Source organism: Neltuma alba, unplaced genomic scaffold (assembly GCF_004799145.2).
Source record: "Neltuma alba isolate B1F8T4 unplaced genomic scaffold, ASM479914v2 tig00004368_pilon, whole genome shotgun sequence".
NCBI classification, from domain to species: Eukaryota; Viridiplantae; Streptophyta; class Magnoliopsida; order Fabales; family Fabaceae; genus Neltuma; species Neltuma alba.
Window position 1 is genome coordinate 1 of NW_021633677.1, and position 20,803 is coordinate 20,803.

Here is a 20,803-nt window from a genome sequence, read left to right on the forward strand (position 1 = left end):
TTGCTTGATTTTGGCTCCTTCTAGATTCTTGGATGGCAACAAGTTGCTGCAAAACTGGAATGCATCGCTGTGCTGCTTCAGTCCAGTGGCTGAATGAGAGAATCTCTCTCTCAAAATGCTCATGTAAGCATTCAAAACCTTTGGCAGCACATATATTTTTTGTTGTTGTCATAGTCAATGGGATTCTCAACTTTTCTGCTACAGGTGCCATTAGGGAATTTTGAACTTGACTGGCTCATATTTACAGCAGATATCTTCTTTTTCTAGAGCATTGAGGGATAATCAACAGGTTCTTATTTCCTTTGAAGTTCTTTATTCTGTGTTTTATGTACAAACTGAAACTTACACCTTGTCTTCGATTATAATGCTTTCCTAATCCCTGAAATAGATGATTTTGCTTAGCTATGATCAGAGTTCTCTCTTATAGGTACTTTGATATCTGATGATGGCCTGCCTGATTTAGGCGGAATTAACGAAGAAGAGATGTTTTTGCTGATGAGGTCTGTCTTAGATATTTGTTGTTTTTTTTTTTTTTGGTGAAAAGATATTTAACTTTTATTGTTGCCCAATTTGTTAAGCATGTGCTTTTTATAATATTAATAGTAGTTGTTGTAGTAGTAATAACAATAGTTGATTTTTCAGCATGCATATATTTTTGTTATCTTGAAACTGAATGCCGTGCCTTCTGGGAATAGGTCCACCAACCTGTTCTTACCTACCCTGGAGCTTACAGAAGAGTTACAGTAGAGCTAAAGGTTTGGACGTCTATCTTTACTTGATTTCACCAATTGTACTGAGTTTTTAAAAATTAACAAGGACGTAATTTTCTGCAGATTCACCATCTGGCTGTAGATGCTCTTCTAAAAAGCAACCAAGTCAATGAGTTGGAAGGAGGTGCTTTGTTAGGGTTTGATCATGACATAAACTCTGGACCATTTGCCATAAATGATCAGAATGGCATTGATGAGGCCACTTCATGTGCACGTGCTTTTCGAGTCCTAAAGCAGTTAATCCAACGGTGCCTTGCAGATGCAGTTACATCTGGAAATGCATATGCTGATGCAATATTGCAACATCTATATCGATGGCTATGCAGGTTCAAATTTATCTATTTACTTCCCATTCTCATCTTTTTGGCTTAATGACTTCTTTGATCTTTCCTTCTCAAATTCAGCCCTCAATCAAAACTTCATGATCCAGCTCTTCACCAGCTCCTTCACAAGGTAAAGCAATTGTACATTAAAAGACGCTATATGATGCATGTGACAGTTGCACATGATGAATTTTATTTTGTTTCCTTTTCTTTGCCTTAAATTCATTCACTTTGTCCTCCAAAATGTGATAGTAAATTTACAATGGCAGATTGACTCGATTCATTTAAGTTTTTCTTAGATGGTAAAGCTTTTCCTCATGGTCAATTATTTCCCCCTTAAATTTGGCCTGTTGAAATCATGAGATTTGTCAATTATGTTTATGTGATAAAATCTTTAAATTTTTTTTTTCCGTGAATCCCATCAATATTTATAGGTCATGCAAAAAGTTTTTGCATTGTTGTTGGCGGAGCTCCGTAAATTGGGTGCATCAATTGTTTTTGCAAACTTCTCAAAAATATCGTGGACACAGGAAAACATGATCTGCCTGCAGCCAAAGCTTACTGTGATAGTTTGTTGCGAACTCTGCAGTCTAGGTTTGTCTCCTCAGTGCCATAGAAATTATAACACTTATCTATGATATTGTCAGTTTTTTTTTTTTTTAAAATCGAAGATAACAGAAATGTACAGTAAAGGCAACGAGTTGGACAGTTTGATCCACGACCTCATTTGAGAGTGAAACATTTACAACTTGTTCCTGATGAGCCTCGTTTTGTTGTGGAATAACCACTTAGTTCATACCCTTTCTAACTCTGGGTATTGCCTGTTCTATAGAGATCTATTTGAATGGATTGAACTTGAACCGCTTCAGTTCTGGAACTCATTGCTATTCATGGATCAGGTTCGGTCAGCCTTTTCCTTTGTTGTTTAGCCTGCACTATATGTGTTTGGGGTGCAAGAGTTTCTACGCTCCTTCTTTTTACAAATTATTCATTATTGATGAAGCAATTATACATAGCCAAGGAGCTTCTTTGCTTGTTTGAACAGATGTAATTAATACTTACATCAAGTCATTCTGCTTTGCCTTCTGTAGTATAACTATGGTGGAATACCAGCAAAATCTGATGATGCGATTAATGACGAATCTCAAGTTGACATTATATCAAGTTGGAACATTGCCGAATACTTGCCAAAGAAAATCCAGGTAAATTCATAGGATGAATTATAATATGAATCTAAAAGTTAATACAGGAAAAGAACCTAGAACATTATATTAGGTTGTTAGTTGGTTATCCTTTTAACATGGAGTTGATTGTTCTTTCCATTCCTATGTTATCCGGAATTCTTCTGGCTTTCTACAGGATCACTTTGTTTTCATTGTTTCTCAATTCATGTACATTCCCTGGAACTATGCACAAAGACAAGCTGCAATACCGGCTTCATCACAAAGTGGCGACTCCTGCACCCCATCAATCACTATTGGAGCTGCAGAGAAATTTGAATCACATGTGACGGAATATATTAAAGGACAGGTATAGCAATGACAGTGAAATTTATTTACGCTCTGTAGCTCTTGATTCCACATAATACTTGGTTCGCATTTCTGTTCTGCAGATCAGCTCTTACTTCACAGACAAGCTTCTGGGAATTGTTGGCGATATTATGCATCATATGAAGGAGATAAGACTAGAAAAAGACCAGAATGTATCATCTGGCAATCCTCAACTTGCGGCTGATTTCCACAAAGGGGACGCAGCCTTGGAATTTATCAAGCATGTCTGTGCCGTCCTCGCCCTGGACCAGAGTGTGCAGCATGACGTTCTGGTAATATCTAACGAACAATTCCTCATCGTGAAATTATAAATAACTTGACTGTTGTATTGTGATTTTGGTCACACAGTGCCTGATTTGCACAGTCAACTGTTGCATAATAGGCCAATAATGGGAAGATCTTCGGCAAAAAATGATGATGATGATTTCATCATCGTGAGCCGTAATTAGGGGTCGACTATTGTTATTTACTCCTCTCCAATCAAGACAAAAATAGAAGTTAAACAGTAGTGTTCATAACCATGAATGTTGATTTCCTGCCTAAATAATTTGAACTGGATAACCTTGTAAGGCAGCAAATTTTCCTATTCCTACGGTACCCCATGCTTAGCAAGGTAACAATTCTGTTTGTCCTTTGCTTCGTAGGTCATGAGAAAGAATCTGTTGAGATTTGTTCGGGTCAGGGAGTTTGCACCAGAAGCTGAGTTTCGTGATCCGAGTCATTCATTCATATTACCCAATGTCATCTGCAGGTAACAAGTTTTATACTAGTATTATTCATTGATTATTGATTAGTAATTAATGTTATAAATTTGCTGGATCCTAGCGGTACCTTCTAAAAATTAATCACGTCATACGCATCACATGTTTTTTCTTCGTACTTGAGTCATTATGATTTTGTTTGAGAGTCAGGTAAAGCAGCAGTTTGCCTTCGTTGAATATGGGTATTATCATCTATTTGCCAATTATATCAAATTGAATTTGCCGAGAACTGTGCATCACGTTCCAAGTGGATAATGTTATTATTCGTGCATTGAAAGAATCAAAATCATTTCTCCAATGTGTTTCGTTCTTGGACCTTCATCCGTGACAACCGCAAAATCTTTCAAAAAGGAAGTCTTTTTTTCCAATCAAAATATAGTCTGCGCTCACAAGTGTTACGGCTCTATCTTTTAATCTCTTATAGTTCCTCCTCCACAGCTCTCAAGTCGATCATCGTGCCATTATTAACATGACTTTCCAATCTTTTGGACAGCTACTGCAATGATTGCAGAGATTTGGATTTGTGCCGTGACTCAGCTTTATTAAGTCAGGAGTGGCATTGTGGCGTGCCGCAGTGTGGGCAGCCATATGATCGTGAGGTGATGGAAAATGCACTTCTTCAGATTGTACGACAGAGAGAACGGCTATACCACTTGCAAGATCTGGTGTGCGTCAGATGTTACCAGGTTAAAGCTGCTCATTTAGCTGAGCAATGTGCTTGTGCGGGATCATACAAGTGCAAGGAAGATAGAACTGAATTTCGCAATAAGATGCAGGTTTTCTACAACATAGCTGTTCGCCAAAAATTCCAGCTCCTTCAGGAATGCACCTCATGGATTCTAGAGTTGAGATAGCTCTTAACATTTAGTCGGCAACGGTCACTGCGTACATACGTCGAAGATGTCCCGGGCAGCATTACCAATCGTCAAATTCGACTTGTATAGAAGCCAAAAAAAAAACAAAAGAATGAAAATTCGATTATGCTTGGCTGGCCTGCTTAATACCATCTCTCAGATCGTCAGTTTCTTGAGACTTAATTCTTTTATTCGGTTAGTGCTAGAGGTATGTAAAATATGTATATAAATTATTTATATCGATCAATGATCAGGTATCAACATCTCTAGTACACTATTTGTGCCTTCCCAAGAGGAAACCGAGACTGAGTTTAATCAATGTGTTACGGCATTTCAAAAGCCTATACGTTCTCTAGTAAGGTAGAACGAAAACTAGAAAAGTAATTAAAAAAGCAATCATTTCCAACGTCTTCGCCAAACACATAATTGCAATCCTACGTCGCAACCCCCTTTAAATGGTGAAAGAAACGCATGGTAGGTAAATCTCGGTGAGCGAACTAAGCGGGCAACACCTGCAGCTTCACCTGAAGAACCATCTTTTGGAAGTTGAACCACTCGTAGGCTCATCCTTCTTTCTGCCATCTATGCCCTTCTTCAAAGACTCCAATCTGCTCCTGCATGAAATTCATAGGTTAAGTTAACCAGTGAGGTATTTTGAAGCTTAGAGAAATATGTGCATATTATCAGTGGCCAAACACCTGAATATAAAACAGTCAGAACTTCACTACTGAAAATAACCATTATTATCAAGTAACAATTCTATGTACGTGTTAGCCCATCAATCACTTGTTCATTCACATGTTTGGCTACTCTAATTGATGATATTCTGATAATTAATATGGTTGGCAGCAATAATTTAAAGTAAAAGTAACTCACTTGCATCAATGGATAGCTAATAACACTATTCAATAAGGTATTAAAAACCGAGTTGGTTATTAAACTGATCAAAACAGTGGATTCGATTTGGCAATTAAAAAAAAAAAAAAGGACCTGGATAACCCACCCAATCCGGTAGGCTACCTGGGTTATGACTGGGTCGCACTAGTTTGGATTGGTTCACACTAGCTGAAAATTTTCCAAGTTCAGGGGATGAACTGAACCAAACAAGTGGTCAATTCACCAGTTTGGTCCAGTTTTGCAAACATTGCTATTTAACAATATGCTATAGCAATGAAAAACATGGAAACTTGTCATGAATAACCATGACAGGATAAAAACTACAGAAATCATGTTGCTATCCATGATATGCTTCACAGAAATTACTTGGTATCAGTAAGGCGACCATGCAAGCTCCATCTTTGGCGGAATCCTTCAATGCCCCCTACCCCACTAGCAAGAATCAAGTGCCTGTAAATTGTACCACGCAAGACAAATAACAGTATTCAATACGTGAATTTTTGCATTGTATAACCATGAATTGAACAAGAAAGACTTTGATGTCAGAGTGACACATTGAGGAGATGATTTGTGCTTAGCATAGTATGGAATAAAGAAATAAAAAAAAAAAAAGTAACGGTGTCAATTGAGGATGTACTTTGCACTTCCAAATAGAAAAATAATAATAGAATTACATAGTTACCGTTAAGTAATGATAATAATTTGCAGTCCAATTGGGGATCAATACACACTAATAGTAAAGGAAAAAGTGGCGTAGTGCATTTACAGTGAAACGTTAAACCATTTCAATCAGCAGATAAACCATAACAACCACAGCCACCATCACCATCATGTTAACAGAAGTCATTCCCCAGAAAATTGTTTTTTGAAATAATAACAAAAGCTTTATCAAGTTATTCATAAATATAAGCTTAGTTTGCATCTCTTTAGTAAAATACTAATGAATATACCTTTCCAATGATGTAACTTCTGACTCAAGCTGAGCAGCCCTCTCCTTTGCATCATCTAAAGGCATGGAAGAGCCCAATTTACATTCACTATCTAGAAGACGTTTTCTTACCTCCTTATCCTGCAAATAATTTTTGCCAAGTGGAACATCATATCATACAAACTTAGTTTCCTTTTACACCTCCACTTCTAATGCAAGTAGTGAAAAAATAAAGCAAACATGTCAGGAGCTACAGAGAAAATAAAGGAGTTGAAATAATAAGGCAGAAGGAAGAGAGAGACAGCAAGTTTACTATCTTGAAGACATCTCCTTATTCTACTTATCCTACAAATCTAATAGCATAAAATTGCACTTCCTACATCTCCATCTTCATATACTAACATTAGAGGAATATTGCACATATGTCGAGAGATAAATAAGAGAGAGCACAAATGACTTCAATCAGTAAAATGGAAGATGAAGCCATTGAGTGAAGCGTATCTGTCACAGTTATCTCACCCTCCTTTCAGCACATTGGCGATATAGAGCAATCTCGTCTTGACAGAATGGTTCAACGTCGTTGATCTGCAAGCCTGCAACATTTAAATAAATCTGAGTAATGTTTTTCTGAATAAAAAGACTCACAATTAACATTGATCTTCAAATATCTGAACTTTTGAGGAGGTCAAGGTATTTGTTTGTTCAGGCTATTTGGAGGGCATTGCCTGTATACATGTTGGGACTATGACCAAAATAAGGTGGTCTAGGAGTCCTATTTTCGGTTGGCATCTAATGCACACAGATAGAGCAAAATAAGAATTCTAGCTCAACAGTTTCTTATGACACTTGTAAGGGACATGGTCATTCCCTGCCTCTCAATGGGTTTCTGCATGAGGTTTTCAATGGAGTCAATTTGCTATCATGCTCAGGGACTGGTTGCTCTTTTGATCTGTCCTTCGTTAGACTTTTTCCCTGTTCTGTGAGGATTGCTAATCTTTCGTATTTGTACTTCTTTTCTCTCGTGAATTATTTTCTTTAACCTAGAAAATGTTCAAACACTTCATTCATCAGTAAAACATATAACAGCCTACACTCTTTTTCTACCTCAGCTGAAATGTATGACCAGAGCTGGAGAGAAATAATCTATAGATATCTAATCTGCTCCATAACAACCAGAAGTGAAACGATGTAGTGACCATCCCTGGTTTTAGCCCCCACTAGCAACTCGGTTTTACACCATTTGAAGTGGTTTTCTGTAGAAGGAGCTGAAACTTCTTACAAAGGAAACATCAGTACTTACACAAAAATAGATTCCTCAGGATTTCATCACACAAATCAACACCTTCAAGCACATGGGAGGCTATTTCTGGTGGGACTAGAGGCGATGGAGGCCCCATCATTAGATCATCCCCAACCAATATTGTCTCTTCCATGGTTGGCTGTGAGTCAACTGAACCACACAGAAAGTTATAAGCATATTAATCAGGTACAGTTTATCAATTGTCAAAAACTAAGCCTTTCTAAACAGCAGGATGAAATTATACACATGGAATGTTATAAGCAATCTTATTATAGAGAAATAGAAGATGATATGAAAGTTGTGTGTATTCGATAGTCGAGCAAAGGGTTTATACACATGAAAGGAGCCGAGGTATTAATGACTCGTAATGAGTAAAATAAAATCCTAACAGAATAATATCTGATCCTATAATAACGGTACAGATTATACTATTTGTATTAATGATAAGATATTCTCATATCATCACACTTATAAAGAGTTCATTAATAGTAAAATTCTAAGCCTTTATTAAAATTTTACATAGTTATATGATATTCCTATCCTATAGTACGGAACCTATTTATAACATGAACAGCATCTTTAACAGCAAAATCGGAAGTATCGTCTACTCGTGAAGATGAAGAATCCTTAAATCAAATGCACAATCAGCGTCAAACAAGATGCAGAACCTATCCGCAGCACTAATCACTGAGACGGCCTAAGTAAAATCCAATAACAGAGTTCCTGAATTCACGTACCATCCATGGTTGCTTGATGGTAAGTCTTCGGCGCAGAAACTCAAAAGAGGTACCTATATCCTGCAACGAAAAGGGAGTATGATAATCAAACAATGCAATGGAAGATGCAAATCCTGAGTGCAGCATTTCATCAAACATATGAAAGTCAACTAAAGAAGCGATCAAGCAACCATAATTTCATAGAGACGAGTTTAGACGAAGAAATACAGCAGAAGCAGCTTAATATGCATCTGAAAATGAAGAAAGAGAAAGAAAACAGAAAGAAATGGCGTGAAGCAAATCAAACGAAGAAGATACCTGATGCAGCGCGGCAGCTTAAGAGTACACGCCAATGCCTGTGGTCTGGGACTCTACTCTTGCTCTTTCAGCTCAGCTCTTCGATTTCAACCCTCACTTCGAAATTTTCATGCACTCTCTTCTCCCTCACTCTCCTGAGTCTGAGTTCCAGTTATTACCTTCGTCCAGGTTCGTTGTTTTTATACTGTATTGCGAATGAAGGCGAGGAAATACTCGCAGCGAAACGAAGAAAATCAGTTTTTTTCGGAGAATTTCAATGAGTTCTTAAAAAAATGAGCTGTTGAGAGAAAATAATTATCAAAAAATCTCAACGACTTAAACAATTTTTAATGATAAATATTAGAGTAAAAAAATAACAATTTTTAAAACTTATTTAGTAATTATTTTTTTCTTAGGACTTTATTGTAATTTTTCTCTCTCTTTTTTTTTGCCAACAAAAATCAGCATTACTATAATTATAAAAAATTATTATAATAATAAAATATTGCATGGAAAAAATAAAAATATTGAAGGTTGCATGAAGGTTACATATATAATATGAAATTCAATTAAAAATAAGTCAATTAACGATGTCGCCTTCCTTCGTTGTGAAAATTTGTTGTGCTTTGATGTTAATTTTGGCTAGGTTGATTAACATTTACCTTGGTATTAATGTGTGCGCGCGCGCATAGATCTGAAGATCACACATTTTAACAAAATTTTCTTATTATAATAGTTAAACAAAACTGAAAGACACTTGAAAACATTATTGTGAAATGAGTACATTATATTATATTGCGATATGGCACTGTTCAATTGATGTGTACGAGGAATTAAACAAGACCTCCCCCAATAAGTCATCAGGGCATAAGTGAGAGAAAAAAGAAAGCAAATTGTTTCGTGAGGCGAAACCATCCACTGAATTCAGTCCATTAAAAAAAAAAAAGAAGAAGAAAATAAACCAAAAAAACCATCCACCGGAAGACTGAAGTTTCATTATTATTTTTTCAATCACTGATCTTCGACCTTTCTTTCAGAAGAAAGAGAAGAACAGGTTAAACCTGGGACTGCGTCAGAAGAGAGGCATGAATACATCAAGATCCTGAGAAAAGAATTTAATTACTCTATTAACAAGTGAAGAGTAAGTAATCACAAGTCTCATAATAAGAAATGACAATAGGTTAATCATTTATTATTAAAATTTTTTGATAATTAAATTTTTTTTCTTCAAACCTCTTGATAATTCTCCCTGACATCAATTACTTCGGCTTTTTGCACATACCTCTCGTTTTTACGGCGTTTTATTAACCCGAAGAGTTCTCCGGACGCGTTGACTCAAAGATGATCTCATTGCTACAGACAGTGAATTTTTATCCTGTGTTTTCCTTTTTACGGCGCGAAATCGGTCAGTCTCTTCGTCGCCCCCTTGTTTCTGCCCCATTTAATGCTATAGGTTGATTTATGCGTTATTGCTTCTTTCATCAAGACAACCGAAAAAACAAGTGGCCCTTTTGAAGGACATAGAAGCCTAGTTCATGAAAACATAAAGTACTAATTCCTCTGTTGTTAACACAAATGTGAGCGTTAATGGGATAACATTTTCTGTGTATTACACGAAACATGACGAAAGTCACATGGGGCTAAAGATTTTATATTTTTATATATATATTTGTCCTTTTAACTTTCTCTTCTATGCAATCGAGAACATAGGCCAGGTTGTGGTTGATATGCCAAGTGATCATGCACGCCTGTATTCATCTCCGCAATCACCAATCACTTTAAGCAGATCTTTTCCTTTCCCTGAGGCTTCTTTTATGCTGTTAACGTCCTCCTCATCAAGAACAAGCGAAAAGATGGCACTCGTGTCTTGAATATGTTCAGACAGGCCAAGTCTGACACCAATCATTGATCCTGCTACAGCGGGCTGAAAGTTTGGAAAAAACCAGAGTGAAAGGGATATTCGCATGAGTTTTTACACACGTGACATCTCAAAATGATATGCAACTTTCTGAAAATAGTGTGTGTGTGTGTGTAACTTTACCTGATCGAGTATGTACTTAACAGCAACAGTTGATATCGAAACCCCATGCTTCGAAGCCACTTGTTTGAGTGTCCGAAGTAGGCCCTGGAACAGACTCCATCCTCCCCAAGCATCTACCATCTGTTACATATGCAAAATAGTTAAAGTGAATATGATGAATATAGAAGGACAAAAATTTAAAGTCCACTCTCACAATGGTCTCATACAGGCAGAAAGCCAATGCGCACAATCGCATATTTGTTCTCGCCTATTCTAGGCCAAACTTTTATGCTTTTGCTTGTCTATTTAACAAAGTTTTCAGTGTAATGAAAATCAGACGTGGAAGAAACTTCAATTGATTGAGTTTCTTAAACTAACTCATGATAAATAATGAAGGTAAGAAATCCATACCCTTTTGTACTTCTGGAGGGAGGGAGTGTTTAATGGAGGACCGGCAAACGGAATAGTTATGTTGGTGTCAAGGAACTTCTCAGACAGTAGACCACCCATTACTGTTCCATACCTGCAACAGAAAATGATCTATTCAGGAAGAAATAAAAGTATTGTTGGCCAACTAGTGATGCTGTGTTACTAAAATGGTAGAGGTTCGTAGAACTCTCTGGACAAAGAATATAATAAATTGTTATCCCAGCCATGAGGTGTAAAATTCAAATATAAACTTGTTGGAGCTCGGAAATTTCCAGCCATATTCCCTTCATACTGGTGAACATTAACTACTGACTATTTCAGGGGAAAAGAAAAGGAAGGGGGGGTTTGCAAGTTTGATTATGTCGCAGGTAAATAGATAGAGAGAGAGAGAGAGACGTTATAAGTTTGACTCCTGTAAGCTGACAAAGCTCTGCCATTTTCTGTTGGGGACGCATGTCAACAATTGAATGTTGCACCTGAAGATAGAAAAGTTCCAATGGAACTCAGTTGACTGGGAGGAAAACATCAGTAATGCCAATAACAAATGTTTGACAAGCTAGAGCACGTGGATTTACCTGATTGCTTACAACCGGAATCTCGTTTTCAAGAATTATTTGCAGTCTCTCAGTATCGAAATTTGTCAAGGCAACAGTCTTGATTTTACCTGCATATGACTATGTTAAGTTGTTCAATCAAATGAAGAAGTTAGGACTTGCACGTGAATTCTATGCAATTATTCAGAAATAATACTAACCTTCTTCTTTTAAGTCTGTGAGGTGTTTTAGTGCATCTAAGTAACCAGGATTCGAGTAATCCCACCTAAATCAATCGCAGAGTAAATTTTTTAAACAGAAGAAACTTAAGACTCCAGAGGAATCAAAATTAACTACCAATGGAGTTCATCCAGATGAATCAAGTCAAACACTCATTTGAGAAGCACAGTCGAGCTGAATAAAGAGTTTGCTAGAAAATGGAAAGCAATATGGATGATATTATTCAACATATCGATCATTAACCTTTTGAGTTACAAACCAATTAACAAGTTAACATGTTGACAGGAATTAGCGCTGTCTCACCCGCTACTCCCAGAAGAACGTCAAACAACCGCAAGATCAACACTAGGATTAAAATTACCAATGAAACTGAAGCATGTCCAAGGAAGCGACATCCATTCTTCTTCGCGAAACATCAATGCTGTCTCTCACAAAGCTACTGGTCATCTTAACGGGCGGTGGCACCCACTTGGTGAGACTGCATCACATGACACAATAGGTAAAGAAATTAACTTCCCTAACATACTTAAAAATTTGAAAGTTTCTACATAGTATATTTGGTGGATGAGGTCGTAAACTACTTGAAATTTGCTTCGACCAGTGAAAAAGCAATTCAGTCACATGATCAACTCAGAACTCACCCTCTGACCTTTTCCAAGAATTCAGGTGGGCGCTCACGACGAACTCGATTGATGAAAATGCCATAAAGGTCTTCAGCAGGTCCATCTGAAAAGTTCGTAAAAGGGAGCCATGAAGCGCACAATTCACATTTATTTTGGCCAACATATAAAAAGCGGTTTACGTCAAGAAAGAACATTAACAATATCCCACGATCACATAGGCTACCCAACTAATTAGTTACTCCAGAGGCATCTTTAGAAGATTTAGAATGCTTTAAAGATGTACAAGCTCAATCCTTTCCCTACGGAGGGTCATACGGATACAAACAAAGAGACGACTAAAGGTAAGTTTAATCGTGCAAGTTCCATACATATATCAGCCATATCAAAAGTGGTGAGCCCAGCATCAGCATATTTAAGCATATCATCAACTGCATTATCTGCATCAATTCTGCCCCATCCACCGCTCGTTTGCCACGTCCCATTCACAACCCGGCAAATTTCCAATGAATCGTTCCCATTCTTGACGACAATGCGCCGGCTATCCTCTGTTTGCACACATTGAAATGGCCTCAAATGCTTACATTTTCGTGCAGTGATACCCCTCCTAGTTAGTGTATCATTGGGATCGAAGGTGAATTTGCTCAACGGATGACGCAATAACAATGCCATTTCCAAACACAAGTGTCAACAACGGCCTACATAACTTCAGCAGTTTCTTCTGTTCTAATAGCCAAGTAAAGATAGAGACACACACACGGGCGCGCAGTGTCGCTGCTCTATCCTAAATCGACCTCTATGTGCTCTCCACCTTTAATTTTCTCCTTTTTAAAAATATTAATGAATAAATAAATTCTATATTTGGTTTTTCGGTTATTAAATACAGACGCAGCCGGGGGCCCATTAGACACGTAAGAAGTTATCTGACATGGAACAAAATGTTAATAGGACGCGTGGAGAGCGTCTGAGAACTTTACTGTACGTACAGTGGTCAGCCATGTCGAAAGTGGATAAGCCAGCGTCGGCATATCGGAGCATCGCTTCGACGGCGGCGTCTCGGTCGATTCGGCCCCAGCCACCGCTGGTTTGCCACATGCCATTCAGAACTCGGCAGATTTCTAAGGAATCATTCTTATTACTCAATGTGACTTCGCGGTTGTCACTCAAAACTCCATAAGAGCACCGAACCGAGCTTACACAGAGCCCACGCGTATCTAACCTTGTCCTATTCCCCGTTCTGGTGCACTTGAAGCGGGTGAGGTTGGGAAGTAGGTGGGGGTGGTTCCCGACGGCTGCCATTTCTAGGACAGGGGCAACAAGGGCGCAGAACGAAGATAAGACGTTTTGCCTGTTTTCGTTCTCTCAACCGTAATGACGATAGCGCCACCACTATCTTTTTTTTTAATTGCGCTCATTGTCAAGTGGGCCTATAATATATGGGCAGCCCATATGGATTTGGGTTAAGTTGGGTTCGGTTTGATTTATCTTTCAGCAGTCAGCACCATACTGGACCAGCCCATAAGTAGAAATAGAAAGTACCGGAGAATTACAAGTTTGCTTTAAGCGGGATTGGCCCAAAAATGATTGACAGGCAGCTAAAATGGCAAGTTTGCGCAGTTAGCTACAAGTTCAGAGGAACTTTATGGAAAAGGAAAGCTATAAAAGCCGGTCACTTTAGGGAACTAGGGAGAACATAAATTCAGAGGGTATATCGGGAAGAGATGGCAGTTTTTGCCCAAATTGAGGCCTTTATATGTAAGGAGCATGAAAGGCTTGAGGTTTTGCACTAACACGAACAGTATATCAGTTATTCAATGAACACGTGAAATGCCACTTACTGTGTTGCGACGTCGTCGTTCTTCACTGTTCACGTGAATGGGACTTCCATTGTATTTGAATTACTATCTGCGTTTTGTAGGTTATGATCACAAAAGCTCGTTAATATGACACCCTGCTTGAGCCATCACATGAGTTTAAAAAAACCAGCTCCGTTACCATCAAACTTACTGATAAAAGCTTCGGTTAGGTTTTGAATTAGATACCACTTTACCTGACGTTGAACATGTTAAATGATGTTAGCAACATGCCTTTCATCAACCACATTTAACTCAGAAAGCAATACTCTCGTTTTCAGGCTTCCCGGCTGTAGACTTCATTTCTTACGTAAGCCCAGGAGTTGAATCCTTCTCACACGCTTCTAGTTTTTACTCATTGAAAGAGATAAATATTACTTTGAATGTTTTTTTAATTTTTTTTTAATAATCACGCATATATTATAGTCATAGAGAGTCGAAATCACAATTTGACACTTAAATGCTTAGAAAGCCTCGATATTACCCACTAGTAGTTGTGAATCAAGGTTTGCCACCCTCGTTCCTTCCGCTCTCAACAAGTTCAATTACTAGTAACTTCACATCTAAGATTTGGAGGGAGGGTATGTTAAACCTTCCACCAATGATTTCGAGAGCACCATCACCATATCCTCTCGTTCTTCGAAGTTTTAACTTCCCCGTAATTTCAGTTGCAAATATAACTTCAACCGGCTCTATTTTTGGGATGTTCAATTTACTCATTTATTTATTTATGCTAACGGTCAGTTATTAACGTGTCAGCTTGCATGCGTTTTTTAAGACTAGAAAATTCCTTGTCAATAACATTTGAATAATGTGCGGCGTGCTTGCCTTCATTTTTTGGTTAGATAACGGCTGCACGATTCCAAGGTCATGCTCCCTGAAAAACGCTTTCCACAATGAAAGGAAAGAAGCAAGATGGCAATCACAAATAATTAAAGAGCATCATTCAAATGTTGGACATGGGAGAACTACAATCCAAATGTGAACTGTGCAGAGGCACACAACGCACAAAGGAAAATGAAAAACAGAAGGAATGAATTAGAATAAGAAGCGGAAGAAGCATCACTTTACTGCATGAGAGGATCCTCCAGAGGAAGACCCATGATTCAATAACCACTGAGTTAAATCAAAACAAGATTCAGAAAGGGATTGAGTTCTTCTGATCTAACTGAAGGAGAGAATTCAACTCGAGGATAAAGATTCTGCTTTTGACTCCATGTATCTGATGATCCTTCGCTCCATCTGCATTGAGAGATCATGTTACCTTATTAGTTGCAATATACGGATTAGGATGAAAGGTTTACATCGCAGAAGCAATGTAGGATACCCGAATGTAAGGCTCCAACTTGGTCTTGGTAGAACTAAATTCACTTTTCACCCACATGAGGCTTCGATCAAACCTGAATAGCAAAGTTTCCATAAAAAGAGGGGCAAACACATATGTAACACGATAATGCCATGCTTCATAATATAAATCAACAAGAACGTTGGTAAAATATATACAGAGTTCCAAATCCAAATAGATGCGAACTGTCATGAATATATTCAATTCTAAATGAAAGATGAAGTTATGAACAAGCTAATTCTTTAAAAGTATATCTGCCCATATGGAAAATAATAAATTGAAATGATTGAATAAGACAGAGCATTTACTTTCTTTTATGGTTCTCATCGCAAGCCTGAATCAGACCAGGACATGCAAGCTTAACATGCTCTGCACCAATGCTGTAACACCATCAACAAATGTAAGATGCAGCTCCAAATACCTAATAAGAAGCTACAAAACTCTTTGGCATCATAGTCTCTTCGTTATTCTTCCCTAAACATGGAATCCTAACTGTTGCAGCTCGAACAATGTTGAGTGTTGTATAAGCTACATTGCGGTATTGAACTTTATCAAGTATTTGGGTTAATATATTGTGAACAAACTATTCATGATAACGTAAGAGAGAAAACATGGGGAAAAGTATGAGGAGAGAGGTGAGGGCATTGTGTTTCCTCTTCTTTTTCCTTTGATGAACATTCCCCTAATTTCCATTTTCTAGGAAAAAATGTTTCATAGAATTGTATAACAATTTGAAACTATACACTCCCATTAAAGACTGAATGGCCATCTCCAATCCTGAAGAAAGGTGAAAGGGCATTGTGATGGATAGACTTTGCATGCTACCTTTTGCTCTTGTCCTCTATTTCACGAGCAAGGGCAGACAACTTCGTTAAGTCAACATATGACTCGTCACTGTAGACATAGAGACACCGGTTAGAAAATCGAATTCCACGATCAGCTTAAATGGACAGTCCATGAAGTAAGCATTATCATTACGCATGACTCGAAAGATCTGAAAGGATCGCTTCCACATCTTTGAAGTATGCTTCAATGAGCTTCACAACACAATCTGGTTCCTCAGATCTTCTCTGAGAATGAATTCTATGAAACTGATCATTCATTATACCCTGAAAAAAATTTCAGAAGAAAAGTGATATAAGATCTGAGCATTGCTTTTGCAACATCGTTTTGAAAAGAAAAGGCTAGTGCATGATAGAAGAATGATATCTCAGTACACTTAAATAAATTCAACTGGCGAGTCTACCATAGATAGGCAAACAAAAGAAACATCAGGGAGAAAACCACAACAATTTTAAAGGTGGAGGTGTCCTTGGGCAAACAGCCCAGCCATAGATCACAATACAATACACTCAACAAGGAATCTTCTACCTCGTCTAACAATGAATGCAAATATTCCTGGTGCAATCCTTTGAGAATTGGCAAAGTCATTTTCTGTTGGATGCACAAACGAAACAACCCGAAAGGAGAAAACTAGAAGAATAGTTAAGGCTTAAGTCAGAAGAGATGATCTTGCATAAAAGGTGCTTCTTTTTTATAGACAGATTTGAAATTTTGAAGATAGAAACAAAATATACCAGATAGATGAATGAGAAGTCATTCAAAACAGACTCTGCCAGAAGGTCATGAGTTAAGCATGAGCCCTTATGTAATTAACCACCAAAATTTGCAAATTATCATTAATGCCATTGTCAATGACAAATGGCAAGGCAGTTATTTTTACTCCCTGCTTGAATGATACGAATCCAAATAAGGCTATAAGGTATGCAGTAAAAAAAAAATTAACATTTCAGAGTTAAGCATGAGCCCTTAAAACGCATGATTGAGTTTCCTTCCTAATTTTTACTCTTTCCTTTCACAAGCATGAAGAAGTTCAGCACATGCACGCCTGCCATTCTCAGCATCAACACTATGCAACAAGGAAAAACACAATTTTATTGCTTGAAAAGTGCCTAAGGTAAAATAGAAAAAGCGAAATCCATGCACCTGGCTCATTACTGTTGATGTGATTTTTTTAATTAAAAAAAGGTCGATGATATAATAATAAAGATAATAACTTCAAAATACTTTGATTTTAAAAGGAAAGAAAGAGCCCAAATGTAGAATATAAAAGAAATAGAAAACGTAATCTGGTTCTCATTCAATGATGATAGTTAAGAGGTGGGATAAAGGCGTCTCTACTTCTCTTTCCCTCTACTTCCCTCCACTTCCCATCTCAACTAGAAGATTGCAATTTAAACAGTCCAAATTTCATATTTTATAAAATTGTGAATAGAAAGTTAATTTTTGTAAAAAATAAATAAATAAAATTAAACCACTAAATTTTAGTTATGATAATTTAAAACAGTAATAAAAATCTTTTATAAAATTATATTTCATATAATATGAAATCTAAACTGTTCAAATTTTAATCTTAATAGTTGGGTTAAGAAGTGAATAAAAATAGAGAAAAAATGAAGTGGAGAGACTTTTCTTCCATGAAGAGGTACAGTGGGTACTCTTATATAGAGCTGAAACTTAGAGACTCAAGATGACATGTAAGCAAGATAGTTTGATTATTTGACCACACTTACAACTAAACCATGACAAACTATAAGCTTTAAACTGTATTCTAATAGAATGGATTCATAAAAATCTTACAATGTTCTTCTTAAAGTAGAAAAATTTCGTCAAGAGTCACGAAATATGAGGGGGGGAAATCCGCCAAACGTGAACTCTAAGATAGAGAAAGTTTGAGAAAATAGCTGAGATACCGTTAAAGACTGCTTGAAAGCAAAGCCATTTATGAGAGAACAAATCAAAGCAAATTCCATCTACCATGGAAAGAGGCGAATAATATTTCTAACATTAGAAAAATGACTACATTAAAGAGAGAGAAGAGAGGAAGAAGAATTACAAACACATGAAAATGAATTAGAATTTAGAAGTGAAAACGATATAAGCTTTCGCTCATGGACTGGACGAAGCAGCGAAGCTGGCTTTTCATAATAGACACAGCCATCTAAGAACTGAGCCTTGAAGGCGAGAATCAGGGAAGGAGGAGCAAGAAACAATGGGGTTTGAGTCTAGCAGAAGGAGTTAGTCTCCCACAACGTAGTGAACCAAGGTTCGAATCCCCACTGGGAGAGATGCTCATATTTAGTATCCGACAGTGTCTCAAATAAGATTAACTCTAACAAGAGAATACATCTGCTTTAGCAAAAAAAAAAAGGAGGAGGAGCGGGAAGAAGAAGAAAAGGAACGCACAGTGATGAGCTGGCATATAATATGAACAGTGCACCAGAGATGACACGGATTATGCTCAAGATTTTTCCTTGATAACTATCTCATCCCAACAAAACCACGCGAGAAATGACGAGGGTGCAGGCCGTGGCGATGCGCTAACAAATATGAGGCCCATTTTCACATTTCTATGTATTTTGCCGGCCCAATTTTTCATTTTCGACCCAATATTCATCTTGCCTCTGGGCCACATTTTATTATGTCCAATTGGAATTTCATCGTTCTCATATTATTTTGTCCAGTTCCATTACATGGAAATAATGAAGAGTACCAACAATTCCTAACGAGAAAGGCTAATTCTTCCGAATTTGCTGAATTAAAGTTTAAATTTTTGTTGGGAAAATTTGACGAATAAAAATGGTACGAAACATTAAAATGATAATAAAAATTAGGATTGAGATTAAAAAAAATACATTAAAACAGTGTTTAGTCTGAGTAACTGCTTATTAATGAGAATTGGACAAATATCCATATATATGGGATTCAGAAATATCACAGGGTGATATTTCCCAATCCTACTTACATGAAATTGTTTAATATCATGTAACAAAAAATTACTCATATTAAACATTATTTAATATTTTTTAATCTCAATCCTAATTTTTATGCCTCACTTTCAACACTTTATATCAAACAAGAGCTAAGGTTCGAATCTTATTGAAAAAAATGACAATATTTACTGTTTCGCTACTTGAGGGTATACGTGTCTAGCAAACAATGATGATGATGATGAGTGACGGCATTGACGTGAGTTGCTAAATGCGTTTGTGGGCCCCGCCGGAGGCAGAGTAGTGATGATGAAATGAAAGCACTAACGTATGTATAAACTCAACTTGATGTCATGATGCATGTCAGAGTCGAAAATGAAAATGACACTTATTTGCGGTTTCACGTTATATATATCTTGGTTAATAGTAGATTCAATTAAATGACCATTAGTATTAGAGACTTCAATTCAGTGTTATATACGTCATCTTACCTTTCCCCCTTTTTCTCTAAACAAGCAAATTTAAACTTGTTCTTTTAGCAAGCAAAAGTTTATTTGAGTTAACTAGGCTTTGGAGTTCGCAAATTTAACACAGGTTTCGTGACTTTAAAAACGCTACATAGATACAGATACTTATAAAAGGCATAATAGTAATAAAAAGGTGTAAAAAATTCGTCTTTTTCTCAAACGCACGTACGTGCACACACGCCAAGTGCGAGAAGGATGATTTTCTTGAGAATAGCACAAAGCACGCATGCACGCACTTACTCTCTTACCCACCAGTTGTTAATTTTTAATTGGCTAAGTTTATACAAACAGATCGCAAGGTACTGCTGTGAATTTTGTAGATGCTTTTATTAAAAGAAGTAAGAATAACCATCATGCGTGCCAATACATTAATTACCAATATCATTAATTGTGTCGACGATTCTTCCCACTTCATTTGGTGTCAACTCACATCTAGAATACCCAAAAGCCATAAACTGTGGCTAAGCTCTGTGTGTATATATTAAACATGTACCTGAGCTCCACATATATATTTTCGGAAAACCTGGATGCGATTTGGATACTTATGAGCTGCAAGAACTTAATCAAACATATATTTATACATTAATCCCCTCTTCCTGATACTATTTCTAATCCTTAATATAAGATTTGAGTTTTAACTTAATTCCAACTGCAAACTTGAAGTTAAGAACGAAAGCTACTACTAATTTATAGCTCGATCGGTCTCTCTCTTAGCTCTGTCAATCACTTACGATGTCAATTCAATTTAACTGATATGACACGACATAACTTTATGAAGCGTGTTTATTAGTTTCCTAGCCAGGCTGTTTCACGCACAGACAGAGACGCTCCCTCCATTAAAGTTCTGGGGATACCTCGCACTTGCACACAAGATCTAGAGGCTTATATTCTGAGAAAATTGATTAAAAGAAATTAAAAGGAGTATGGAGTTATGGACCACGCAACACAGAGAGATGAAAAGGCAGTATAATCATTTTGTGGGTGACTTGGAATGGGAGCCCAATTGAAAGCACGAGGAACACCTGATTAACAAAGGGAATGCAGGAATAGTACTATACTATTTCTTCTTC

The 20,803-nt window shown here is 37.2% G+C and overlaps 3 protein-coding genes and 1 long non-coding RNA gene across 7 annotated transcripts; 1 reads left to right on the forward strand and 3 right to left on the reverse strand.

The window, feature by feature from the left end:
- Positions 1 to 695: 695 nt before the first annotated feature.
- On the forward strand, positions 696 to 4,527 carry LOC114744440 (DNA polymerase epsilon catalytic subunit A-like; the record flags this gene model as incomplete). The annotated part of the gene is made up of 10 exons (XM_028932609.1): positions 696 to 755; positions 834 to 1,096; positions 1,201 to 1,223; positions 1,624 to 1,687; positions 1,926 to 1,992; positions 2,185 to 2,295; positions 2,453 to 2,623; positions 2,706 to 2,915; positions 3,288 to 3,394; positions 3,898 to 4,527. Coding segments are annotated over 10 exons (1,437 nt in total), but the record flags the coding sequence as incomplete, so codon positions are not given.
- On the reverse strand, positions 4,477 to 8,585 carry LOC114744442 (uncharacterized). Its single transcript, XM_028932615.1, has 7 exons — positions 8,418 to 8,585; positions 8,121 to 8,180; positions 7,384 to 7,533; positions 6,603 to 6,676; positions 6,106 to 6,224; positions 5,522 to 5,605; positions 4,477 to 4,872 (listed from the first exon to the last, which is right to left on the reverse strand). Exons 2-7 carry the CDS (start codon positions 8,125 to 8,127, stop codon positions 4,779 to 4,781), a joined length of 528 nt encoding a protein of 175 aa, XP_028788448.1. The 5' UTR covers positions 8,128 to 8,180; positions 8,418 to 8,585; the 3' UTR covers positions 4,477 to 4,778.
- Positions 8,586 to 9,913: 1,328 nt separating this feature from the next.
- Positions 9,914 to 13,589, reverse strand: LOC114744441 (flagellar radial spoke protein 5-like). 4 transcript variants are annotated; one of them, XM_028932611.1, is made up of 9 exons: positions 13,225 to 13,589; positions 12,260 to 12,344; positions 11,980 to 12,096; positions 11,600 to 11,664; positions 11,421 to 11,509; positions 11,242 to 11,321; positions 10,828 to 10,939; positions 10,438 to 10,557; positions 9,914 to 10,320 (listed from the first exon to the last, which is right to left on the reverse strand). In XM_028932611.1, exons 1-9 carry the CDS (start codon positions 13,535 to 13,537, stop codon positions 10,135 to 10,137), a joined length of 1,167 nt encoding a protein of 388 aa, XP_028788444.1. In that variant the 5' UTR covers positions 13,538 to 13,589; the 3' UTR covers positions 9,914 to 10,134. The 4 variants fall into 4 exon arrangements, with proteins under 4 accessions (XP_028788444.1, XP_028788446.1, XP_028788445.1 ...); XM_028932613.1 differs by having other exon boundaries at positions 12,268 to 12,344; positions 13,225 to 13,547; XM_028932612.1 differs by lacking the exon at positions 13,225 to 13,589 and adding an exon at positions 12,610 to 13,049.
- A 1,705-nt stretch (positions 13,590 to 15,294) lies between these two features.
- LOC114744443 (uncharacterized) lies at positions 15,295 to 15,818 on the reverse strand. Its single transcript, XR_003740101.1, has 3 exons — positions 15,745 to 15,818; positions 15,419 to 15,491; positions 15,295 to 15,333 (listed from the first exon to the last, which is right to left on the reverse strand). It is a non-coding gene; the product is annotated as an uncharacterized LOC114744443 (long non-coding RNA).
- Positions 15,819 to 20,803: the final 4,985 nt, after the last annotated feature.